This window comes from Aethalodelphis obliquidens, unplaced genomic scaffold (genome assembly GCF_003676395.1).
Source record: "Aethalodelphis obliquidens isolate GAN/ISIS:26980383/991018 unplaced genomic scaffold, ASM367639v1 scaffold2, whole genome shotgun sequence".
Taxonomy (NCBI): Eukaryota; Metazoa; Chordata; class Mammalia; order Artiodactyla; family Delphinidae; genus Aethalodelphis; species Aethalodelphis obliquidens.
Genome location: NW_020837946.1, coordinates 56,742,461 through 56,766,626, shown reverse-complemented (window position 1 = coordinate 56,766,626; position 24,166 = coordinate 56,742,461). Strand labels below are relative to the sequence as shown.

General features: G+C 35.0%; 1 protein-coding gene across 3 annotated transcripts in view; it reads right to left on the bottom strand.

Annotated features, from left to right (window-relative positions):
- Positions 1–3,567: 3,567 nt before the first annotated feature.
- LNPK (lunapark, ER junction formation factor) overlaps positions 3,568–24,166 on the bottom strand; it is an 82,301-nt gene continuing 61,702 nt past the window's right edge. For 2 of the 3 annotated variants that reach the window (XM_027127624.1, XM_027127634.1), the window contains exons 10-13: positions 15,500–15,605; positions 14,152–14,222; positions 13,072–13,242; positions 3,568–5,146 (exon numbers count right to left, since the gene is read on the bottom strand). In XM_027127624.1, coding sequence (XP_026983425.1) covers positions 4,911–5,146; positions 13,072–13,242; positions 14,152–14,222; positions 15,500–15,605 — 584 coding nt within the window. In that variant the 3' untranslated portion in view covers positions 3,568–4,910. Of the gene's footprint in view, positions 5,147–10,968; positions 11,052–13,071; positions 13,243–14,151; positions 14,223–15,499; positions 15,606–24,166 lie in introns of all 3 variants that reach the window. The other variant, XM_027127643.1, reaches the window with a different exon arrangement.

The window sequence follows — 24,166 nt, the reverse complement described above, 5'->3', positions numbered from 1 at the left end:
TAATCAAGACAGAAACTGAAGCTCTATCACTGAATTGTTTAAAAATAAGACACTAGTTTCTTGTATTAAAATTGTTTGCAGTAACAGCAACAACACAAAATGTTTGTTTTATGTCCACATTTTACTTATTAACTTGGTAGAGTTAATATATTTAGGTCTTTAATAACTTTGAAACAAGTCAAATTACAAATTGTAAGATTTAGCAGATCATTGATTCACAACTATATCTCGGTCTATCTTTACATAAGTACTTTTATTATTTTTAATAGCTCTTTGGGAGTTCATAAACTATATCTAAATCCCTTCTATAATTTTTACAATGAATTGAAGTTATACTAGATGACTTACCACATTATTTTTCTTTCAATTTTCTAAAGCAGCTCTGTTCTCCATAATTGTTTCAAAATAGCTACCATAATTCCATAAATTATCCTCATTCTTCGACCCTTCCGCTAACTGATCTGCACACAAGCCAAGAGGTAATACTGTAGAGTAATACTGTAAAGTGGTATAGGAAAAAAAATAAGGAAAAAGTTTTAAGATAGTTAAGTAGTTACTGTCAGCTGGAAATAGAAGTAAACATGTTACATATTTTAAATAATCTTAATCTCTAACACCAATATTGATTGTATATAAATGGTGTGTAAAATGTATAAAAATGGTGGTTTAATATAAAGCATCCTACATTAAGAGCTGCGATCTGAGTTCTGACTTGGCTTAGGTGCTAGCTCTCCCTATGACTTTGTATAAGTCATTTAGTATTTCCAACACTCAGCATACAATATTTAATGAAAAAATCATTATATAATTAGAATCTTTCCCCCCCACCTCATGAAACGGTAGCTCTTCTGATTCAATTATGTTCACCAAACAGTAGTGACTGTGTCTAATGCATACAATGAGAAACACCAATTACAAGAATAAAGGGCAAAGCTTAATAACAATAATTAGCAAAATTTCTAAACTTGGGTTCTAACTGGAACTATTTCAATTGAATTCAACAACTACTTACTGAGTGTCCCCATATCTATGTGAGTGGGAAGATACCCCAGGCAGAGAAAGAGTACCAGGAGACTGGGGGATTAGAGAAAAAAACACTGCATATGCAAACCACAGAAAACGGTATAGCTACATTAAAAGCATGGGGGAACAAGGGGAGAGGAACAGTGGCAGTAGCTGTGGTGAGAAATGCCAGAGTTAACTAGGAGCAAAATTACACAGGCTTTGTGGGCCATATGGTAAGTTTGGACCCCATTCCAAGAACAATGAGGAATAATTAAAGGGTTTAAGCAATGGTATGACATGATTTGTTTTCCAATTGTGAAAACTCTTTCAGGCTACAGTGCACAGAATAGATAGCTGTGGGCAAGACTGGAGACGAGAAAACCAGTTAAGTGACAGTTTTGAGACGAAGGAGGCTTGAATTAGAAGGCAGTACAACAGCAATAAGAAGTAAGACTTCTGAAGTCATTTGCCTGCATTCAAACCCCAGATTTTCCACTTACCAAGCTGCTTACTCCCTACACCTGTTTTCTCATCTATAATCCAGAGGAAAAAATCCTCACAGGATTCTTGCCAAAGAACAAATAAAAATAATACTCATACAACAGTTGGCATGTTGACTGGCACATAGTTAGAATGCAAATGTTTACTATCATTAAGTAATGTTAATGGGATGGAGAAATGAGAATATAACTGAAAGATGTTTAGGATACAGAAACTAACAGTTAAGGTACAGGAAAAAGGGTAAAGGAATGAGTGAACAGATTCTAGTTTCTGGCTTGAATAGTGGCACTATTTGATGAGATAAGAAACACAGAAAGTTTGAAGTGTTTGTTTTTTAATAAATTGATTGAGAAAGACATTCCAACAGGCAGGTGAATATATCGCTCTAAAGTGAAGGAAACAGATCAAGGGTGAAGATCTGAGAATGAGAAAGACAGATGGTAATTAAAATCCATTGGGGTTGACCAGAACCTCTAGAGAGAGAATACATAGAGTGAAGAAATGCTGACAAGGTAAAAAGTATGAAACACCAACATTTAAAGGATGGGCAGGGGAAGAGAAGCCTGCAAAGGACACTGAGAGAATGGGGCCAGAGGAATAAGAACAATAGTGTGAGAAGTCAAAAGCCAAAAGAAAAAAAGTGTTTCAAACTAAAGGAAGTACTCAATAGCGTCAATACTGCCAAGCAGTGGAATAAGTTAAGGACTGAGAGTTTTCACTGGATTTAGCAACAAAGTTACTCATTCACATAATAAATGTGTCAAACATTGTGCTAGGCCCTGGAGAAACAGCGGTAAATAAGAGCCTTGCACACACAGACTCTAAGTCTTGAAGAGATACAGTGAACTAGTAAACAGATAAAATACTTACACATTATGATAATAAAGTAACATGACAGAGTAAAAGGCAGAGGCCAGCTTTAGATGTGGAGCTTAGGAGGGCACCTCTCCGAAGAAAGAACATTTAAGCTGAGACTTAAGATGGTAAAGGGTTTAGCTTGGTCAGAGAACTGAAAGAGGCCCTGAGACTGCAGCATAATGGTAGAAGAGCCAAGGAGAGAGAAGCCAGGTCATGACTGTAGATTATGCTGAGGGTATAGTGAGAAAAAGTTAGATGATGACCTGTTGAGCATTAGTAAGTAGGGAAGTTAAGATCACTCTAACTAACGGCACTTATTAGTTTGCTTTTCCTCATTTATACTAGTCTTAATAATCAGAAATAGGACATTTTACCACTCTTTCAACCATTAGCTGTTTATTAGAATGTCAGGATAAACTTTTCTATTTTAAAGGGTACTATATGATTACAGTATGTTACCTGTTGCATTAATTTACCTTTTAACCTTCTTCCATAGATACTTCTCATAATATCTGCTTAATTCTATCATTAAATTATATTTCTCTGAGGTATTCCTCATTTTCTAGTAATGTACATCAGAATTTGAATGTTTTCTAACAAGTAGACTCAGCAAGGTGTTACTAAAGTGTTATGGGCCAATAACGCACAAAAAATCTGATGGGCTTCATCAAAAAAAAAAAAAAGAGAGACTGTCTATATTCTGTAGTATTATATTCCACAGTTTCAGGTTCCTATTTCCTTAACCTATGCATTTATATACATGTATATGATAAAGAAAAGCTGATGCAGAAAACTTAGGCTTGATTTTGAACAGCTGAATTATATGTGCATATTGTTTTTTCATTTCCTTATCTGCAAGAGGAAGAATTTATAGCCCTTCCATATTTCACAAGGATATCAATAGTATAAAATGCTACCATTTACTTAATATCTATTAATTATCAGGCAGTGAGCTAGGCACACTACATGAATTATTTTTAATTGTCCCCATACCTGAAAAAGTAGGTATTATTCTTCCAATTTTACAGATGAAAAAACAGTCTCAGAGAGATCAGCTGACTTGCCCAAGACTGAAGAGCTGGAATTTAAGCCCAGTCCTGTAATCTTGAAAACTCTGGTCACTATACCATGATGCCTCAGACTATTAACAGATTTAGGTTCCTTAAAAATACCTATCAGATATAAGATATTAAATCATAAGGATGAATTTTTAAATGATAACAAATGGTATTTTATTAAATTTTTAATAAACTGTGTACAACTTAGAAATACTTGCCATATACACCATCCCTATATATTCCTCCCTTTGGCATAACTTGATTTCAATTTTTTTTAATAATAGAGAAGAGGGATAAAAGCAAGAGAGAAAAAATAACAACACTGTACTTAAAGTACAAGTATTACTATTCTGGGTCAAAACAATTTCCCAGTTAATCCTTAATACACATATTAAATCCAATGAACTACTATAATTAACTGCCTATTCTCACAAAACTATGTCTCTCAAAATTAAAAACTACAAATGGCCTAAGGATCTCATGAATCAGAAAAATCTAACCTCTGATTAGAACCTCTAAATGTCACTATTTCTCTGAATTTGAAAGGCAACAAGTCTGAATAAAAAGATCATAATTTGCTCTTAACAGAATCTATTGATTTATTGAATTGTGAGCTTTTCCTCCTAAGACTTTTCAGGTAGCCATGTCAGCCACGAAGATACTGTCTGAAGAAGTCTAGGTATTTAACAAAAAAATTGCTGACACATCATCTTTATTTTCCTTAACAAAATACATAATAGAGCACAAAATTCACTTATAATATCATCATTATTTTACAAATATAAATAATGCTCAAAATTCAAGTACAGTTAAGTGCAGAGATAGTTCCTATATGTTAATATGTAAACATAAGCTAATTATAAATATCAGGTACCTCTGGCCCAGGTGCAAAAAAAGAGACATCAAAAGTAACACTGCACTTGACTGTTCGACTGCATTCTTACTGGGAATTCATACCAATGCCTATATTGTTACTGTAATAACTTTCATAGCTCTTAATATAAATGCCTAAATAGACATTTTACCCCCTGGAAAATATCTCAAGAGTTAAGATTCTATCCATTTTAATGATGTAGTATTAAAAATCTTAATTGAGTTTCATTCCTTAAAACAAACGCTATTAGAACTTATTCCTAACCAAAGTTCTTCCTATGTCAAAATGGATAGTATTTACAGGTCACAAATAAAAAACAAAACTGCTATCATATTTGTTTACATTTAGAATGGAAAAAAATACCTAAAACCTGTCTAAACAGTGTGGGTTTTATACATTAAAAAGGATTTTACTTTACTGATATCACTTGCTTTTAATTTTAATAGCCAGTAGACATAACTTTGACATATTGAAATAGCTAGGCAATCTGAAATTCAGATGACATCAAGCATGTCTTTAGAGGGGGAAAATAAAAAGAAAGCACCACCTAAGAAAGCAATAACTGACATCAACAAGACTACAAATATCCAGTTGAAGGCACGTGGAAGCATTTACTACATTGTCGAAGATTCTCCACTTAGTTCAGGATTAGGAATAGCATCAGCTCTGGGAACTGTTGATTTGGCTTTATTCATTGAGGTTTCCTCATTCTCGGTCTCTTCTTGCTTCTCCTCTGGTTTCTCTGTGTCAGATGCTTGTTCAATCACTGGGTCTGTCTGCTCTGTATCCGATATTTTGTCATCTGTCTGCTCTGTACTGTTATCTAGAACGTCTTGTTCTTCTAAAGATTCTGAAAAGATAAAGAGTCAAGACTTTAGGTATACCCAAATGTTAAAACTACTAAATAAGATAAGCACATGCAAACATGGACTAAGAAACAGTAGAATGGTCTAACATTAACCTTAAAATCTTAAAAAATATGCACTTAACTCCCTACAGCATACCATATATGAATTGGTATGAATGAAGGAAAAAAAAAATTCGGGGGAAACAAACCCATAAACATACTTTTACCTAAAGACCCATAGTTCATGATATATATGAACTTTCATAATATTTAAGAACTTCAAGATGGATTTGAAAGTTGAATGTCCAAATATATCAAAGTCCCAACAGAATTATGTGCTATAAGACAACATCCCAGCAAAAAAAGCAAATGTATTAACTCCCAGATTATGTTTCCGGAAGGAACTGGTCTCCCTTGCGTCCAGGCAACGCTGTGACCAATGTGTAAATGTGTACCTTTGTGTGTGTGTATGTGGTGTGATTTCCCACACTGATTTACATCTCTATTATCCATGACTGGGGAGGTCTGGATCCACCTTTTCCAAAGGCATGACAAATCTTCCCTCATCCCTCTGCAAGACAAGTCCTCAGGATTTAAACCTCTGGGTCAGAATATGCTACACACCTTGAATGCTAGGGAGAGAAAGGGAAGGGTCTTTTGCCCCTGTCTCCACAGCGGAGGGCAAGTAAGGTCTTGGTTCCTACCTGAAAACTTACTCCCTTCAAACTCTCTTTTGAGTTTCATTAAATTCAAATCTCTTAATAATAATTTAATAATAACAATAATAACAACTTTAATTCTTCAAAGTTTATAGAAAGGGATAGGAAAGGGAATGACAGGAGCAGAAAGCTTCGAGCCACCCAATTTCCAAATCAAAGATAAAAACCTAACTTTGAGGTGTTTCTTTGTTGTGTTTGTGTAATAAACAGCAACTAATATTATTGTTAGGAGAAATATGGTTAAACTACATTGGCTAAGCAAATAAGCCGATTTTCACACCATCACAGAAGATCCCTTGCAATAAACTACAAATGTTACTGATTCAGAAAATCTGGAGGAAGGTCAGTCTACACTAGTAAAGAGTTCTAGTTTTGTTCCTTACACAGTACAGGCCAGAATTTTGCTAAATAAAATTAATAGTTTTGCAAAGAAATTATGTGCTATATGCACACATATTGACATGGAGGTCTTACAAATTCATGGTTTTATCATATCAGTTTTAATAAATACAAATTATCTATATATCACAAACTCTATGCCAAGAGTCGAAAAATATTTTTTAAATTATATTTAAAACAGATAATCTTAGACGCGTTTACAGAATTAATTACAATCTCTTTCTCTTTTTTTTTTTGCAGTACGCGGGCCTCTCACTGTTGTGGCCTCTCCCGTTGCGGAGCACAGGCTCCGGATGCGCAGGCTCAGCGGCCATGGCTCACGGGCCCAGCCGCTCCGCGGCATGTGGGATCCTCCCAGACCAGGGCACGAACCCGTGTCCCCTGCATCGGCAGGCGGACTCTCAACCACTGCGCCACCAGGGAAGCCCTCTCTCTTTTTATATATAGAACAAAAGGCCAAAATTGCATAGTTAGGGACATCCAAGTTAATGAGGTTTTACTGTATGAAAATTTCACATGCTCACAAAAAGTAGTGAGGAATGTTCACATGTCACAAAAATGCTAGTTTTATCTTAAAAGGAACTTAAAATGGCACTGCTGCACCACTTGGAATCTTACAAAAATCCAAAGCAGAAAAGCAGTAGGTCATTTGAGTTGTGTTACAATGTTCCAGTGCTCAAAGAAAAAGCAGAAAGTGAAATGAAACTCTATGGACATGTACAGATCATTTCTGCTATAAGGGCAAGCAAGCTCTTCAGTGGAAAATTTCAGGAGTCACTAACCATTTGTAATTCTAGTTTCACATATTTATCCAGAGTAGAATTTTAAGAGTCATGGTTTTCCACAACTCTCTGGCCATAGAGCAATACTTACTTGCCAAGAACTTTACAAGTGGTTATAATTTAGTAAGCCCTCCAATAAAGTCACATGAAATGAAAAAACAAAAAGCTCAAAGTTCAGGACTCATCAATAAACATGCTTAAGTGAACATAGGCCCACATAGTTTGTCATATTCTGTTTGACAGATTGCCTCAGTACTAAACTTAAAACAGGAGAGGATGGGCTTCCCTGGTGGCGCAGTGGTTGAGAGTCCGCCTGCCGAGGCAGGGGACACAGGTTCGTGCCCCAGTCCGGGAGGATCCCACATGCCGCAGAGAGGCTGGGCCCGTGAGCCATGGCCGCTGAGTCTGCGCGTCCGGAGCCTGTGCTCCGTAGCGGGAGAAGCCACAGCAGTGAGAGGCCCGCATACCACAAAAAACAAAACAAAACAAAAAACAGGAGAGGTATCAAAGTTCATGATTTATCGTATTAAAGCTCTGTGATGTAACTATTTTCAGAAACAGATACATCCCCAGTCAAATCCGATTTAATTTAAAAATTCTGGGATCTTAAAGAAGTAGTTAATACAAAGAGAAGAACTATAATACTTAACTTTTTAATGTCTATAGAGGTGAATTCTAAGAAATACCATGTGCTGTCATAATTAGAAAATAGCATTCTATACAAAACTTGCTCATCAATACTGCACTGTATTTCAAAAAATATATAGAGGACTAAAAACTGGTGAAATTATGAGTAGGGCTGGAGAACAATCAAAAAGCCTAGTAATGACTACTTTTCTTCCCCCAGGTTAATTTTTAGAAAAGTAATTTTAATAGCAGTTAACACTACAAAAATTTGGTATGTGTCATAGTATCTATAATGCAGCTATCAGCTAGTCTAAATGACATAGATATTCAGTGTCTGGATGCCAATGCCATTTTGTGAGAGGTCATCCCAATAAGCTTGAAGTAAACTAGGTGTGCAAGATTAACAGAGAATTAATTACATATCAGTTTAATAACTAAACCACAGAGCTTTATAACAAGTTTATTAAATATATTCCAAAAGTACTTACTTTATTTCTGTGTGGGGGGGTTATCATTTGCCTATTCTAATAAAAACAGTGAATTTTTTCTGTGAAGTTTAAAATAGCTTGGTGGTATAAAATACATTATAGTATATGTCAACATTTGGGCATAAAATACCAAAAGAGAAACCAGCTTTTATGTTCACACTAATAAAACAGGCCTACTCTCTCCCTGTGTAGCACCAGTTAAGACTAAAATTGATGCAAGTTATATGAATGACCTAATTCAATCTGTAAGAAAATTTTAAAAATCACCTTTGATATCTGTAATGCCAAGAAAACAACAGATCACAATGTGATAAAACAAAAATTACCCAAGGGATTTGCTCCTTACCTGACTCCTACCCCTGCCCAACTCCCACCCCAATATCCTTGAAAGAGAAGCTTTTTCCACAAAATTGTAACAACTGGCTTCCACTTGTCTGGGCAAAGCTTCAGTTCAGCTAGACAGAGCTCAAACTCGTAAAACTGAGTGTAACTGTACAGTGAATACCACTGCCTCACCTATAAACCACACAAATGCAAAAACATCTAAGAAGATCACCTTACCTTTAGGTTTTTATTCTAGCTCTTAAAAGAATAACTTTCTAAGAAAATTAAAGAATGGTCTAGCAAAACAATTTCATATGTCTCCAAAAGAAACACATAACTTCCACAGCAAAATACATGATTCTATTTAGATTATGCCTTCCAAAACCCCTCATATTTTAGTGATTTAGATTCTTACTTCTTATTCCTCCTTACAATAACTTAAATTTTTTTTTTTGCCTTGCTAACACATCAGTACCTACTATATGCATAGACTATAAAACTTACCCAAAGGAAATTCGTTAAATTAAGATGGCCAATTTGTCTTTGAACTCACAGATTTTAAACAAACAGTTTTTGCAAGATTTTTCTGCCTTAAGAAAAATGGCCAACTTATATTTAAGGATCAAAGACATGAATTTCATCCCAAAACTAAACTCGATGGTTCAACGAACAAAATTCAAATAAATGATAACCACCTATGAAAAAACAGTTTATCTTTAACACGCAGAATGTTGTGTAATTATTTACCATTGGTGAACAAATCCATTAGATGAGACTTTAGAATGTCATTATTAAGTAATAATGTAAAACTATTAGGTGAAGGTGTTTTAGAAAAAGGAATCAAAAGGCTAAAAGATCTATATGTCTAAAACAAACATGCAAAACCATACTACAGGCAAGTTTACATCTTGAGTAAGCTATACATAGCTAAATATAAATAACGGTTTAAGTTTTTTTGATCTGATAAATACACAGAATTCAATAAAATTTATATTATCAAATAGTTCAATTTCCTAGAGCATCATAATAAGCAATACTAAAAACAGAATTTTCCCTAGTTCAACATAACCTAATGGTAACAGTATATTGCTTAAAAGAAAGGAAGAGTAGAAATCAGATTATCAAGATAAATTTCACCTTATATAAATTTTAATCACTATTTTTGATAGTACTGATTAGATGCCATGAGTTTTATTATTAGCAAGTTATTTCAGGTTGAATAAAAGCTATGTTCTACTAAAATAATTACATAAGATCTAGCCAAATATAACTGAACAATGAAAATGATATTAACATTTTTCAAACATGCTAACTCCAAATCACTTTACTAAAATACTAACAGTGTAGAAACCTTGTACTCTAATTATTACCATATCTAACAAAAAGAATGCTATGTATCAGTTATTTTGGAAAATACACTTTTGAAAAAAACAAAACTGATAAACCCACTTTAACATGGCTTAGCAGAGACTCAAATATTACTGTACTATTCATTTCACAGTAAAAGAAACCGAGGAACCAAAAACCAGTTCATTAGTTTGGCATACCACATCTAGTATGCTTTTAGATAAAATGACAATCCTAATATCTTGCTTTCTCTAATAGTCTATTACCAAAGCATCTGTATACACAGTTCTAGAAAAAATACTAGGAATTCAAATGAGCAATTAATGGGAGGAATTTCTTCTAGGTCTCCTTCTTTGATGAAAACTTTCCAAGGTTTCATATGTTGTTCTAAAGAGTGGTCCAAAAATTTCAAAAGCCTTGTGCCTCATCCTAAACGCAAAATCTTCCAGTAGCAGGATCAAGATAAAACTTAATTTCAAAGTCTTGCATCATAAATTGAAAAAAAAAAAAAAAAGGTTTCTTCTATTAACTCTAGATTTATATAAATGGTTGTGGAATATTTTTTGAAAAAAAATTCAGATGGAAGAAAGTTACCTTTTGGTTCCATCTGTAAATTCAGTAATGCAATTTCAAGGAGCTATTTCAATACTTTAAAAATATATAAATATTAAAACAGGAAAGTTTTTCTTTCAGACCTCAAGTTTCTACGTCAAAAGTGTAGAAATCAGCAATCTAAGCCCTTAATCACATTGGCTGTCAGCAGAGAGAGTAGCTGATTGAGATGATATGCTCCTTACTTCATAGTTCAATTTAATCATAAAGGTATGCTACCAGCGTTCAAATGAATGCAGCTTCATCCGTTCATCAGAAATACTTCCTGTCGTTTACTAATAGAATCCAGCTTGGAATTGATAACTGTATATCAACAGTGTTGAGACAGGAGTCTTCGAAAAAATTTTCAGACTTCTGGAAAGCCAAAGAAGTAAAAAGGTGCTCATAATAGCCATTTTGATGAATCCAAACAGGAGAATGAAGAAGTTACTACTCTACAGACTATCTTAACCAAATGGAATCTCTTCAGTTTCTAGCACTGTGGAACTATCAGACCCTGCCTCAATGTCTTCACCTATTAACGTTACCTTATTAGGGTTGACTCTGAGCCAGTTAGACTTCATTCCGGAGATTTCTGACAGAAAATTAGACATCTGGGGTATTGCTCCTCCTAGATTAGATGAGAAGGAAAGGTATAGCTGGGTGTTGTTTTGCTAACTGTGCATCTTGACCTTAGCAGAAGATATAAAGTATGGGACTCATTATCAAGATATCTATTTTGTTGGCTGTTTTTTCTTTTCTTTTGTCCCAACTATTGGCTTTCAAATATTCACTTTAGCTTTCATAAGCAAGGTTACTCATGGAAAGTACTCCAATTTTTCCTCTAGGCATCTTCAGTACGGAATTCTTTAATTTTCAGTTCCAAGAGGCTTGCAATGGCAAACCAGATGATTTGCATGTGACAGCATGCAGCTCAGAGCATGACTTAAGCAAAAGAAAAAATCTGATATTGTGTTTGGAGTCGATGTTGCAGACTTGGAGAAGACGAATGCACTGATTCAGTGTTGGAAGTACACAGGCCTCTTGTCATGGCTATCTGTATTCAAATTCATTTTGATATTTGTTAGTAAGCCAAAAGCCAAGCCCAAGTCAACACACATATTTTAGGTCCATTCTTCGAAGTTAAAAAAAAAAAAAAAAAGATACTCAAAGTTTCATACTAAACTTTAGATATGCGAAAATTCACTGCCTCATATACTATTCTCAGTTCAAGCACTTTTTCTACTACTCAGTGATTTTTATAAAGAAATCAAATATATATAACTGATAATTTCAAGAAGTTAAAAAGATGCATACTGACTACTACTTAAACTATGTGAACTAAACTTCCCATATGCATTTTTTTTTTTCTGTACCAGGTAAAGCACCAAAATATCAGGGCCTTTGTCATAATTTTAGCAATCTTCATAATTCAGAGCTGCTTAACAAGCAGCTCCTCACTCAATATTAATAACAAGAAATAGCTGGCCATTAATAGTCAGATTTTCCATCTCATCTTTTCCATTTTTTCATGAAATTTCCTCAAGAATTCCTAAAACAGAATTAAAAGATAAGTTCTAAAACTCAATGAATCTTGATAACTTCAGTTTCTCTAAAATAAGGTTGTTTTGGGCTTCCCTGGTGGCGCAGTGTTGAGAGTCCACCTGCCGATGCAGGGAACACGGGTTCGTGCCCCAGTCTGGGAAGATCCCACATGCCGCGGAGCGGCTGCGCCCGTGAGCCGTGGCCGCTGAGCCTGCGCGTCCGGAGCCTGTTGCTCCGCAACGGGAGAGGCCACAACAGAGAGAGGCCCGCGTACCGCAAAAAAAAAAAAAACAAAACGGTAAAATAAGGTTGTTTCACAACAAAGGCATTCATCATCAGTGTTAAATCTTGTGGACCTCAATAAATTGTTTGTTTCAAAGAAACACCAGTCCTATCAACATAAGTCTTCCAAAGAATGTAAGGCTGACTTTCCAACTCCAAAGTTTCTGGCTTTCGAGTAACTTCTATTCATTGAAATAGTAGGCACAAACCTATTTTTATCAATGTTAATTACAAAGCTTGTAAGAAATTTACCCTTATGAGTAGTAGTTTCATAATTCTCATAATCTGCTTCATTTAAGTAAATTGAAAAATAATTCCATGAAAACATTACTAGTTAAATGTCCCAACAGTTATTAAAAGAGGTAACTCCATAAATAATATTTACCTAGCTATTTCTAGATGCTGCTTAACACAATATAACCTGTATTTTAAAACTGAAACACATCAGGGGCTTCCCTGGTGGCGCAGTGGTTGAGAGTCCGCCTGCCGATGCAGGGGACACGGGTTCATGCCCCGGTCCGGGAAGATGCGGCGGAGCGGCTGGGCCCGTGAGCCATGGCCGCTGAACCTGCACGTCTGGAGCCTGTGTTACACAACAGTGAGAGGCCCGCTCCGCCTGTGGAGCCTGTGTTCCCACAACAGTGAGAGGCCCGCATACCGCAAAAAAAAGCAAAAAAAACAAAAAAAACTGAAACACATCATACCAGTTGCACAGGAGGCCACAGTATCAGAACAACAGCTGATATACGCATGCTGCAAAATCTGATCCATTCTTGTCTAAAACATTATTAAGAGACAAAACTTTTTAATTAACATATTCATACCTTCACTGATCTGGTTCTCTGATGAAATCACACTTCCTGAGGGCAAGGAACCAACTGTGCTTGAGCCTTCCAAAGTCTGCCCCTTCTCAAAACTAAACTCTGGAAGTCTTGGAGCCTGGGGTCTGGTTTTTCTTGCAGGATTCAAGAAAAAACAGTAGGCACAACGAAAAGCTGCAGAGAATTTAAATAAACAAAACAAAAATCATAAAACCAAAGAAATTTTAAGGACTAATCAAGTAACTCTCAAGATTACTTTTACAAGCAGTCAAAGAAACCTTCAAAAGTTACTTAGCCCTTGTGAAATTACTCATGGTTTTAATAATATTATGGCAGGTGTTCTAACCAAAGTTTATTTTAAAGCATACTTTCTAATTATTAAAATTATAATATCAATTTAAAGCAGAAAAGATAATAAATTACATAGCAGTTTAACTAATAGCAAAACAATATTAATAATGATCTAAATGTGTTACAGAAGTTACATTTCTAGTCACTGGAATCATTAGGTATCTTAAAATCCAGAATTTTGCTCACTTGACCCAAAAAATGTAGTATGTCATATCTGAGAAGCATAATTAATTTAGTTCAATATTTTTAAGTACTAGTAGCTGCACATAAAAATATTCTGAGGAGCTTTAAAAAAAAATGCTGATTCCTGGACCCCACCCCAGATCAATTAAAGCAGATTATTTGTAGGTGGGACCTGGGCATCACAATTTTTAAAAGCTCTTCATGTGATTCTGATGCACAGTGAAGTTTAAGAACTGGCCTAGGGACTTCCCTGACGGTCCAGTAGTTAAGACTCCGTGCTTCCAATGCAGGGGAAGTGGGTTCGATCCCTGGTTGGGGAACTAAGATCTCACATGTCGTACCACATGGCAAAAAAAAAAAAAAAAAAAGAACAACTGTATACTGTACGAAGAAAAAAACCTGAGTTGTCTTTCCTACTTTGCTCTGTGTTCTACAATATGCCTGAACAACATATAAAGAGTAGTACCTAAAACAAAATGGCATTACATGGGAATTGGCATAGAATGAAATATTTAAAACATTTAAATCTAACTGCCAAATAATTCTTACCAATGTATTCAAATTCTTCTTTCAAAGCCATGCCATTGTGAGAAAAACACTGCTGACATATAAGGGCATACCTACACCAAAAGGAAAAATGAATAGAAAAGTTACAAATGCAGATAAAACCCATGGGAGAGGCTACTTTAGCCATCACAGCTGAAGTACACAGTACATAGCATTTAATATAGCTAAACATGTCATAGTAGATTAGATATTACTTATAAAACAATAAACAATACTCTTTAAACATGCTAACAGTCAAAATTTCAACTATTTTAAAATACAATTTATACATCAAATTAAAAATAAACTAAGAAACACTCAAATGAAAATATTCTTACTAAGTAAGCAGAAACATATTTGATAACAGAACACTTAAATTTTAATGTTTTCTAACATATATTCCTGGGGATGACCGACACCAAATCTGTGGTCAGATTAAGACTGGAAAAGATGAAACCTCTTAGAGATTCACAGTGAGTATTATTAAAACCTCTGAGATGTCTTGTAGTAAAGAAATTAATTTAATCTTGTTTAGTCCAGTCCAAAGGTTAATTTCTATACATCATGATTCCTCTATCTATCCCAGTTACACTTAAACATCTTCTGCATTTTCTACTTATGTAATCTCTCTGTTCTCTGCATATGTACTTAACAAATACTTGGCCCTATCAAACAACATTCTACCTGTTTTGAATAACATATAATTTTTTACATTAATATTAAATTCTAGTCCCTTTATTAAAACGATAATATTAACCAATAACCTTGTCAAATATCTACTCTAAGAATATCCTAAGAATTACTTAAAAGTCTATACTATGACAATTGCTCTGCTCACATCATACCTATAATCCTAGAGTTATTATAAGGATTAATTAAGATAATACCTGGAAAAGCATTTTGGAACTGTAAGTGCCAAATACATGAAATTATCCTCACTGTTATTAAAATTATCACCATCAAGTCCAGTACTCACAATTGTAAAACTCCATTTCTTACAACCTACCAACTTTTCACTATTTACATGCTCTTCAAGTTCAAAAGAGTCAATGAAATGATTCAATTTCTCTAAAAATTACCTTATAGTATGGTTATAACATAGCAGAGTTACAATATTTTTTCTGTTATATATAATACATTTTTAAATGTTTTATCTAGATACTTTAAGCTACTACTGAAAAATAATTGAATATGTACTCTTTCGCAGGGCTATAAAATACTCCATTACGTTCTAAAATCAGGAAACAAGAACCACAAAGTTGTAGAACATCTAGTGCATGTGCACACACACATACCCTAACCAATAAGCTTTTCTTCATTTTCATTTTTCTACCACCCTAGTAAACATTACCTGTTCTGTGGACCATCACCAACTAAATATTCAACAATTCTATCCAGAGCACCTCGTTCTCGGGGCAGAATAGGTCTTGCTAAAGGTGGACCAGGAGGATGAAGACCTAGTAAATAAATAAATATATATATAACTTATATGTATAAAATACATTTAAACTTTAATTCAGTTGCCAAAAACTACCTATGCTTGTCAGAACTTTTAAATGATTTTAACAAAACAAAAATAATATTGTTATTAACTTCTGTGTTCAAATTTTCATTGAAAATACTGCACTACAAAAAATATATTTATACATGTGCTATATTAGAACCAGGAACATAATCTATTAAGGAATAAAGCTATGTTGAGTTCTGTACAAATTAATTTTTAAAATGCTCAGACTCTTAAAAGTTTATGTAATAATAAACTAGGGGACTTCCACTTTGTACCACAATAGAATAACCAGGGTCAGATTTAATCTTCCCACCTAAAACTAAAATACTGTGTAAAATATATGATGCAATGGTCTTAAAGACACTGGATATCAGGCAATGTAAGATAAAGATCCCTGAAAGACAAAAAGCAAATAAGATGAGCCCACTGCCAACTCCCAACAGCCAACTGCCCCCAACCTGTTGCCTGGAGAGAGTTTCCAGGTAGCAACTCAGGCAGGGTAAATCCAGGTGAAGTTCATCAGTCTCCTTGAGTTGAGGAGATAAAGCTGGAACTCTGGGGAGGCCAAGACAGGTTGAGTTCACTGGAAAGAGTACCAGAGAGGAGAGAATGCACAGAGCAAGAACACCAAAGATCTGTCCAGGATGCCTATGAGGAAGACTACCTGAGGACAGAGAAATAACTGCCCCAAAATACTAAAGCTACCAGTGCTCACATGGGATCAAAAATATCCCATGTTCCCACCAGCCAGGGTGGAAAACTTCATAACTCACAGGTCATCGGGTAAGTATTCAGAGGAGCTTTGTATAGGAATATGAAAACATCCTGTACCCAATAAGGTTAGATCTACAATGTCTGACATCAGATAAAAAATTATTAGACATGCAAATTAGCAGGAAAATACAACCCATATGAGAAAAATCAATCAAAAGTGACCAAGAAATGACAAAGATGACACCATTAATAGACAAATATACTAAAACACTTATTATGACTATATTCCATATGCTTGAGAATCCAGAGGAAAGACTTAATATGTTAAGTAGAGACATGAAAAAAATTTAAAAGATCCAAATTGAATCTCTACAGGTGAAATCTATAATATCTTGATTTAAAAATCCACAGATGAAATGAATAGCAGTTTGGACATTACAAGAAAAAATTAGTAAACTTCAAGACAGAGCAACAGAAACCATACAAAATGAAACACAAAGTCTAAAAAGATTTTTAAGTGAACAAATCATCAGTGAGCCGTGGAACAACTTCAAGCACCTAGTATACATATAACTGAAGTTCAGAAGAGGAGAGAGAGGGAAAGAAAAATATATTAGAAGAAATAATGCACAAAACTTTTCCAAATTGGACGAAAACTGTAAACAAACACACAGACCCAAGAATATCAACAAGCCCTAAGCACAAGAAATATAAATAATATTGTGCCAAGGCACAGCATACTCAAACTGCTTAAAACCAGTGATAGAGGGAAAATCTTAAAAGCAGTCAGCTGTGGCGCAGTGGCTGAGAGTCCACCTGCCGATGCAGGGGACATGGGTTCGTGCCCTGGTCCGGGAAGATCCCACATGCCGCGGAGCGGCTGGGCCCGTGAGCCATGGCCGCTGGGCCTTTGTGTCTGGAGCCTGTGCTCCGCAATGGGAGAGGCCACAACAGTGAGAGGCCCGCGTACCGAAAAAAAAAAAAAGCAGTCAGAAAAAGATACATTATATACAGAGAAACAGAGATAAGAATGACAGATTTCTCATCAGAATATAAGCAAGCCAGAAGACAGTGAAACAGTATCTTTAAAGTTCTGAAAGAAAAACTATCAAATTAGAACTCTGTATTAATGAAAACATCTTTTAAAAATGAAGGCAAAATGAAGGCGTTTTTTGGACATACAAAACTGAAAGAATTCATCACTAGCAGAACTGCACTACAAGAAATGTTAAAAGAAATCCTTCAGGCAGAAGAAAAATGACATCAGACAGAAAGCTGGATCTACACAAAAGAAAGAGGAGTACCTGAAATGGTTACCATGTGGGTAAATACATAAAATCTATTATTTAAATCACTTTAAAAAATAATCAGTGGCTTAAAGAAAAAGTAATACATGATTTCCCTTCCTGTCCAAAATTTCCCATGAAAGCTTTTGTAAGCCAAAATGGCATAAAGTGAAGAAGCAATTACCTTAGGATACATCTTGCTAATGGATGCACAAAATAAATTGAGATAAAACACAGATGTTCACAGACAAAGTTCAAAGCTATGGCGGCTTGATGCTGAGATGCTGAGTGTAGTTCCCAGGGAAGTAGCTTGGCGGTGCCACTCTTGCTGCTCAGGATGTGCGCTGCCTCTATAACAGCTCACTGCAAAACAAACGCTAAACGCTATTTTTGCTTTCCACCTTTTTTTGTAAAAGCGAAAACCCTCTTCCGATTTCTTTCAGTTAGTGAAAACAGGTACTAATGTAGGTCTTTCATAAAAGCAAAGTGGTGTAAAGTGAACTTTCAAAATGTGGGGGATATCTGTAATTTCTTCTGGGGTTTATAATACATATATAAGCAAAATGTATGACAACAATAGCACAAAGGCCAGAAGGAGAGAAACATAAGTATACTGTAGCTTGATTCGTAAACTATGTGAGAACTGGTATCATATTACTTGAGATGAACTATGACAAATTAAAGATACATACTGCAAACTCTAAAATACCTGCTAAAATAACAAAAACAAAAAAGCACTATAGCTGATAAGGCAACAAAAAGAATTAAATGGAATCATAAAAGACACTCAACCCACAAGAAGGAAGAAAACAGGAGAAAGGTAGCAGAACAGATGGGACAAATAGGAAAAAAAATAGCACAATAAAAGATTTAAACTCAAACCTAAACATACTAATCATTACATTAAATTTATGTGGCCTGAACATCCTCATTATAAGGCAAATATTGTCAGAATGGATAAAAAAGCAAGACCCAATAGATGCCGCTTACAAAAACCCCATTTTAAATATAAGGACACAAACAGGTTAAAAGTAAATGACAGAAAAAATATATAAATACACTAACACTAATTAAAAGAAACCTGGAGCACTTGTATTAATAGCAATCAGAGTAGATTCGGGAGCAAAGAATATAATCAGGGATAAAAAGGGTAATTTCATAATGACAAGGAGTCAATTCATCAAGAAGACATAATAATCCTAAACATATATGTGCATCATAACAGAGTTTCAAAAACTAACAGAACTACAAAAAGATACAAAGACACAATTATAGTCAGAGATTTCAACAGCATTCTCTCAATAATTGACAGAACAAACAGACAGAAAATCATTGATGACATAGAATACTATCTACTACCAAATTGACCTAATTGACATTTATAGCCATTCTACCCAACAGGAACAGAATATATATTCCTTTCAAGTGAACATAAAACATACACCAAGACAAATGATAGGATGAGGTATAAAACAAGTCTCAATACATTTAAGAAGATTCAATAATACAAAGTACGTTTTCTGATAACAACAGAATTAAATTAGAAATCAGCAACAAAAAGACATCATGAAAATATCCAAATTTTTGGAGACTAAATAATAGACATATAAAAAATCCAGGCTTTAAAGAAAAATCAAAAAAGAAATTAGAAAGCATTTTTAACTGAATGAAAACAAACAAAAAAACATGTCAAATTTATGACATGCACCTAAAGCAATACTTAGAGGAAAATTTATAACACTAAACACTATACCACTAAACACCTACAAAACAGGATAGGCCTAAAATCCATGAATTCAGCTTCCACCTTAAGAACCACAAAGGAAACAGCAAATGAAACCTGAAGTAAACAGAATAAAGGAAATAATAAAGATCAGAGAAGGAATTAATAAAAGAGGAAATACAAAAATAATAGAGAAAAGCTAGCTCTTTCAGAAGACCAATTGCATTGATAAACCTCTAGCCAGACTAATCAGGGAAAAAAAAAAGGAAGATACAAAATACTAACGTTAAGAATGAGACAGACTTCCCTGGTGGCGCAGTGGTTAAGAATCCATCTGACAATGCAGGGGCCACAGGTTCGAGTCCTGAATCAGGAAGATCCCACATGCCAAGAAGCAACTAAGCTCGTGAGTCCCAACTACTGAACCTGCGGTCTAGAGCGCACGAGCCAAAACTACTGAGCCCATGCGCCACAGCTACCGAAGCCCAGGCACCTAAAAGCCCATGCTACACAACAAGAAAGCCACTGCAGTGAGGAGCCTGCACACTGCAACGAAGAGCAGCCCCCACTTGCTGCAACTAGAGAAAGCTTGTGCATAGCAATGAAGATGCAATGCAGCCAAAAATAAATAAATGAATAAATAAATAAATTTATAAAAAACAAAATGAGACAAATGACATAAATCGAGATAGTAAAGATATTAAAAGAATAAGAAGGGTATATTATGAATAACTTTATGCCAATAAATTCTATAAGTTAGATGAAATAAATTCCTCGAAAGACTACCAAACTACCACAACTCACTCAACAACAATTAGATAACTATTTAATTTGTTAAAATTTTGTTAAGAATTTTTGCATCCATGTTCATGAGGGATATTAGTCTGTAGTTTTCCCTTTAAAAAACTGAATTTTTAGTTGCAAAAAAAAACCTTCCACAAAGAAAACACCAAGCCCAGGTACTTTAACCTGTAAAATTTTAATTTATTATTAAGAAATAATACCAGACCACAGGACAGACAGAAGAAGCAAGAAGAACTACAGTCCTGCAGCCTGTGGAACAAAAACCAAATTCACAGAAAGACAAAATGAAAAGGCAGAGGACTATGTACCAGATGAAGGAACAAAATAAAACCCCAGAAAAACAATTAAATAAAGTGGAGATAGGCAACCATCCAGAAAAATAATTCAGAATAATGATAGCGAAGATGATCCAGGACCTCAGAAAAAGAATGGAGGCAAAGACTCAGAAGATGAAAGAAATGTTTAACAAAGACCTAGAATAATTAAAGAACAAACAAACAGAGATGAACAATACAATAACTGAAATGAAAAATACAATGGAAGGAATCAATAGCAGAATAACTGAGGCAGAAGAACAGATAAGTGACCTGGAAGAGAGAATGGTGGAATTCACTGCCACAGAACAGAATAAAGAAAAAAAAATGAAAAGAAATGAAGACAGCCTAAGGGACCCCCTGGGACAACATTAAACACACCAATACTCACATTATAGGGGCCCCAGAAAAAGAAGAGAGAGAGAAAGGATGCGAAAAAATAACTGAAGAGATTACAGTTGGAAACGTCACTAAAATGGGAAAGGAAATAGCCACCCATGTCCAGGAAGTGCAGAGAGTCCCATACAGGAAAAACCCAAGGAGAAACATGCCAATACACATAGTAATCAAATTGACAAAAACTAAAGACAAAGAAAAATTCTTAAAAGCAACAAGGCAAAAATGACAAATAACATACAAGGGAACTCCCATAAGGTTAACAGCTGATTTCTCAGCAGAAACCCTACAAGCCACAAGGCAGTGGCATGATGTATTTAAAGTGATTAAAGGGAAGAACCTACAACAAAGATTATTCTATCAGGCAAGGATCTCATTCAGATTCAACTGAGAAATCAAAAACTTTACAGACAAGCAAAAGCTAAGAGAGTTCAGCACCACCAAACCAGAGCTAAAACAAATGCCAGAGGAACTTGCCTAAGTGGGAAACACAAGAGAAGAAAAGGACCTACAAAAACAAACCCAAAACAATTAAGAAAATGGTAATAGGAACATACATATCAATAATTACCTTAAATGTGAATGGATTAAATGCTCCAACCAAAAGACACAGGCTTGCTGAAGGGACACAAAAACAAGACCCGTATATATACTGCCTACAAGAGACCCACTTCAGACCTAGGGACACAAACAGACTGAAAGCGAGGGGATGGAAAAAGATATTCAATGCAAATGGAATTCAAAAGAAAGCTGGAGTAGCGACAGTCATATCAGATAAAATAGACTTTAAATAAAGAATGTTACAAGAGACAAGGAAGGACACTACGAAAGGGATCAATCCAAGAAGAAGATATAACAATTATAAATGTATATGCACCCAACATAGGAGCACCTCAATATATAAGGCAAATGCTAACAGCTCTAAAAGAGGAAATCGACAATAACACAATAATAGTGGGGGACTTTAACACCTTATTTACACCAAAGGAAAGATCATCCAGACAGAAAATTAATAAGGAAACACAAGCTTTAAATGACATAATAGACCAGATAGATTTAATTGATATTTATAGGACATTCCATCCAAAAACAGTAGATTACACTTTCTTCTCAAATGCACATGGAACATTCTCCAGGATAGATCACATCTTGGGTCACAAATCAAGCCTTGGTAAATTTAAGAAAATTGGAATTATATCAAGCATCTTTTCTGACCACAACGCTATAAGATTAGAAATCAATTAAAGGGGAAAAAACATAAAAAACACAGACACATGGAGTAACAATACGTTACTAAATAACAAAGAGATCACTGAAGAAATCAAAGAGAAAATCAAAAATTACCTAGAGACAAATGACAATGAAAACACGATGATCCAAAACCTATGGCATGCAGCAAAAGCAGTTCTAAGAGGGAAGGTTATAGCAATACAATGCTCCCTCAAGAAACAAGAAAAATCTCAAATAAACAATCTAACCTTACAACTAAAGTAACTAGAGTAAGAAGAACAAACAAAACCCACAGTTACTACAAGGAAAGAAATCATAAAGATCAGAGCAGAAATAAATGATATAGAAACAAAGAAAACAACAGCAAAGATCAATAAAACTAAAAGCTCGTTCTTTGAGAAGATAAACAAAACTGATAAACCATTAGCCAGACTCATCAAGCAAAAGAGGGAGAGGACTCAAATAAATAATTTAGAAATGAAAAAGGAGAAGTTACAACAGACACTGCAGAAATACAAAGCATCCTAAGAGACAACTATAAGCAACTCTGTGCCAATAAAATGGACAACCGGGAAGAAACCGACAAATTCTTAAAAAGGTATAACCTTCCAAGACTGAACCAGGAAGAAATAGAAAATATGAACAGACCAATCACAAGTAATGAAATTGAAACTGTGATATAAAATCTTCCAACAAACAAAAGTCCAGGACCAGATGGCTTCACAGGTGAGTTCTATCAAACATTTAGAGAAGAGCTAACACCCATCCTTCTCAAACTCTTCCAAAAATTTTCAGAGGAAGGAACACTCCCAAACTCATTCTATGAGGCCACCATCACCCTGATACCAAAACCAGACAAAGATGTCACAAGGAAAGAAAACTACAGGCCAATATCAACGATAAGCATAGATGCAAAAATCCTCAAACAAAATACTAGCAAACAGAATCCAATAGCACATTAAAAGGATCATACACCATGATCAACTGGGGTTTACCCAAGGAATGCAAGGATTCTTCAATATACGCAAATCAATCAATGTGATACACCATATTAACAAACTGAAGAATAAAAACCATATGATCATTGCAATAGATGCAGAAAAAGCTTTTGACAAAATTCAACACCCATTTATGATAAAAACTCTCCAGAAAGTGGGCACAGAGGGAACTTACCTCAACATAATAAAGGCCGTATACGACAAACCCACAGCAAACATCATTCTCAATGGTGAAAAACTGAAAGCATTTCCTTTAAGATCAGGAACAAGACAAGGATGTCCACTCTTGCCACTATCATTCAACATAGTTTTGGAAGCCCTAGCTATGGAAACCAGAGAAGAAAAAGAAATAAAAGGAATACAAACTGGAAAAGAAGAAGTAAAAGTGTCACTGTTTGAAGATGACGTGATACTATACCTAGAGAATCCTAAAGATGCCACCAGAAAACTCCTAGAGCTAATCAATGAATTTGGTAAAGTTGCAGGATACAAAGTTAATGCACAGAAATCTCTTGCATTCCTATATACTAATGATGGAAAATCTGAAAGAGAAATTAAGGAAACACCCCCATTTACCACTACAACAAAAAGAATAAAATACCTAGGAATAAACCTACCTAGGGAGACAAAAGACCTGTATGCAGAAAACTATAAGACACTGATGAAAGAAATTAAAGATGATACCAACAGATGGAGAGATATACTATGTTTTTGGATTGGAAGAATCAATATTGTGAAAATGACTATACTCCTCAAAGCCATCTACATATTCAATGAAATCCCTATCAAATTACCAATGGCATTTTTTACAGAACAAGAACAAATCATCTTAAAATTTGTACGGAGACACAAAAGACCCCGAATAGCCAAAGCAGTCATGAGGGAATAAAACGGAGCTGGAGGAATCAGACTCCCTGACTTCAGACTATACTACAAAGCTACAGTAATCAAGACAATATGGTACTGGCACAAAAACAGAAACATAGATCAATGGAACAAGATAGAAAGCCCAGAGATAAACCCCACGCACATATGGTCACCTTATT